The sequence below is a fragment of the Ursus arctos genome, unplaced genomic scaffold (assembly GCF_023065955.2).
Source record: "Ursus arctos isolate Adak ecotype North America unplaced genomic scaffold, UrsArc2.0 scaffold_37, whole genome shotgun sequence".
NCBI lineage: Eukaryota > Metazoa > Chordata > Mammalia > Carnivora > Ursidae > Ursus > Ursus arctos.
Window position 1 is genome coordinate 4,727,637 of NW_026623053.1, and position 3,143 is coordinate 4,730,779.

The 3,143-nt window shown below is 40.8% G+C and overlaps 1 gene segment (V, D, J or C); it reads left to right on the plus strand.

Moving 5' to 3' along the window:
- The first annotated feature begins 1,181 nt into the window (after positions 1–1,181).
- LOC113249053 (T cell receptor alpha variable 13-1-like) lies at positions 1,182–2,546 on the plus strand. The segment is given in 2 exon segments: positions 1,182–1,492; positions 1,653–2,546. Coding segments are annotated over 2 exon segments (411 nt in total).
- The last annotated feature ends 597 nt before the right edge of the window (positions 2,547–3,143 follow it).

The window sequence follows — 3,143 nt, forward strand, 5'->3', positions numbered from 1 at the left end:
CAGTCCATTGCACACAATCAGTTCTCAATACATATATGCGTTGTTACATAGTATCAAAGAAATTTAGAGCTGGAAGAGCCCTTAGAAATCCTTTATTCCAACTTCATTTTACACATCAGAGACTGTATCCAAGATGACAGTATGGAACAATTAGGTAGTGAATAAGCTGGGCAAGAAAGAAAGTGGGTTTCCTCACTTTCGGTTTAGCATTCTTTCCCTTGCCTCCTTGCTGTAGGGTCATTGGGCTGGGTAGAGAAAAAATGTCTAATGGAAGCCCAGCCATATCTCTGCAGCTTGGCTCTGAGAAGATTGTGGCCCATTTAGTTTGAATGCCTGAATAGAGAGGTCCAATTTATGTAGATGTCTGAGACCTTGGGCAGGAAGGGAGACTCAGGCTGAGCCGCTGTTACTCTACCAGCAAACTCATGCATCACTCTCTGTCTCAGTAGGAGAGAGCCAAAGGTGATGGTGCCCTGTGAACACCGACGTGTGTTTCTAAGGACTTTCCCCCAAATAGCAAATATATTTATCATCCCAGGTGGACATTTCTTGAAGCTAGAAGGAGTATAATGAGCATAACTCACACATTGTCTGCAAAACAATCATTGGATATTTAGGGTTCCTGCTGCCGGCAGTCCATGTTCTTGTTAGTACCCTTCCCAGAGCACACATAATAGTTATGCTTCCCTGGATTTTTTTCTCATAGAGGTCATCAGAAGATTCTAAGAAATTCAAATGAATTAATTAAGAATGAGAAAGGGGTTTTGTAAGAGAAAGCTAATTCTGGAAACTCACAGGGTGAAGAACTTTATCAATGAGTCTTGGGGAAAGGACATTGTAGTGGAGTTTAGGAGAAATATGATGGAGTATAGAACGTGAAGCTGTGTTGGCCAGGAAATGGGAAGCATGAGAGAATAGGTCGTTAATACTTTAGAGGAAATTCTCCTGAGGCTAAGTCAGTAACTGCATTGGAGGACATGCCAGCTTTTTTGATTTGGGAAAATGAAACCACTTCAAGAATAGACTCATATGGTTTTATTTTCTGAGTTTGCAGCTTGATGTTTTCTCAGAATTTCTACTCTTTCAGTAGTTCGCATTATATAAGACACATAGCATTCAAATAGATTTCTCAAAGCATGTCAGATTTCTCCATGCAAGTTTGTCCTTCAGAGGCACGGGCGAGGAGAAGAGCATTTCCCTGGTGAGATCAGTAGCGCTGTGACCACAGACGGAAGTGCACCTGTGCCGACGCAGAACACGTGGAGGGCTCGTTTTCGTGCATCTGGTGCGCTAGACTGTGGCAGGAGCAGGGCCTTTTTCTCATTGGCTGGTGAACAACGTGGGAAAGTCCTCTGTTAGAGGAAGGGGACGGCCTGGCAAGAGCAGGAGCTGAGCTGGCTGGAGGCTGCAGTTCTGAAGCTGGTCTAACGGGGAGGAGCCATGAGGACATCCAGGGGAGCTTTAATCGTGTTCTCGTGGCTGCAGCTGAGCTGTGAGTTGACAAGTATGGGACACGGAGGATATTAGTGGATGGTCTTCAGAAGTCAAGCCTGGCTTTACTCAGGTTTCCCCCGTTAGTGTAGAAAAGAACATTCTGAAGCGTAAGAACCTGGAATCTCTTCTCCTTTCTCTGACCTTTTCTTTCTGCACAGGGTTCAGCCGAGGAGAGACTGTGGAGCAGCGGCCTTCTACCCTGAGTGTGCGGCAGGGACGCAGCTCTGTCATCAACTGCAGCTATTCAGACAGTGCCTCAGTCTACTTCCCTTGGTACAAGCAAGAACTTGGAAAAGGTCCCCGGCTCCTTATAGACATTCGTTCCAGCATGACCACAAAAGAAGACCAAAGGCTCACTGTCTTACTGAATAAGATGGCCAGACATCTGTCCCTGCACATCGCAGACACGCAGCCTGAAGACTCAGCTGTGTACTTCTGCGCGGCAAGCACACGCTGTTTCCCAGACACCTGCTGCCTGCACTCAAACCTGCCACCGAGGCAGCCCCCTGGCCTTTGACACAGACCTTCCAGGACAGCGTTTGTGCTGTTGTCTCTCTGTAGGTGGAAGCTAATGTGTTAGACGTTAAAGGCATATAGTAAAATATTAGACTGGAGATGACCCAGACAGGGTAGGAACATTTTATTGGATGACTCTTGTTTAATAGATTCTTGAAGTGATTTTGTAATGTTTTATTTTCAAATTTTAAAGATGACTTTACATTTGCTATTCAGACTCCTTCCCTATAATAACTCCTTAGTACCAATATAACCGTCCTTATTATGGATGGACACGGAAACACTGTGTATCAAAACTAGCATTTATGATATTTCTGATTCTGAAACATAATGGGAAATACAGAAATACAGAAAGTGCAAATATGAAAGTGATAATTGTGTAATCACATAATATTGCTAATATTCCTTTTAGTCTCTAAAAATCCTTATTGTAATTATGATCATGGTTTTTTCACTTTGTATTTTGATTTGAGCATGCCCCACTTCATCAATTTTTTCCTTCAAAGATCTGCTTTATTTTACTTTATTTTTTTAAGTTAGTCATTTAACATATGTTTTAAAATAGCTCTGTGAGATATTTTATTTAATTACATTTTCATATAAATTTTGTTCCTCTGTATTTGCGGCAAAATTTGAGAGCCATTTCTGTATCCTTTGATCACTTTCTTGCTCAGAAATTGTGTCATGAATTTTCCTTTAGAGCCCAGGGATGGTATGTACTATTTGTGTGTTTGAGGGAAATTAAGATAGGAAGTGATTTGACAATGCGAGCTTCAGATAAAACCCAGAAATCTATTCTCATTTACAAAATTTTGTAAGTCTCTGTTCACAATTACCCTCTCATAGAATTTAGGAGACCAAATATTGTATTTCATTCGTGCTATATTTTCAGTAGGTAGAAGATACTTTTTTGCATAATTCCTTATCAGTAGCTGTTAAAGAAAGAAGGAAAGGAGAAATCTGCTCCTTACTCATAATTCTAATGTAAGCTTTGATTGAATTAAATTTATAAATTGATTTGTGAGAAATAAAAGTCCTTGAAGTATATGTCTGATTATTTGATTTTTTACAACATACTGTTTCATTCCATTTATGTGTCTCTTTCTTAATAATGCTCAGTTGTTTGAAGATAA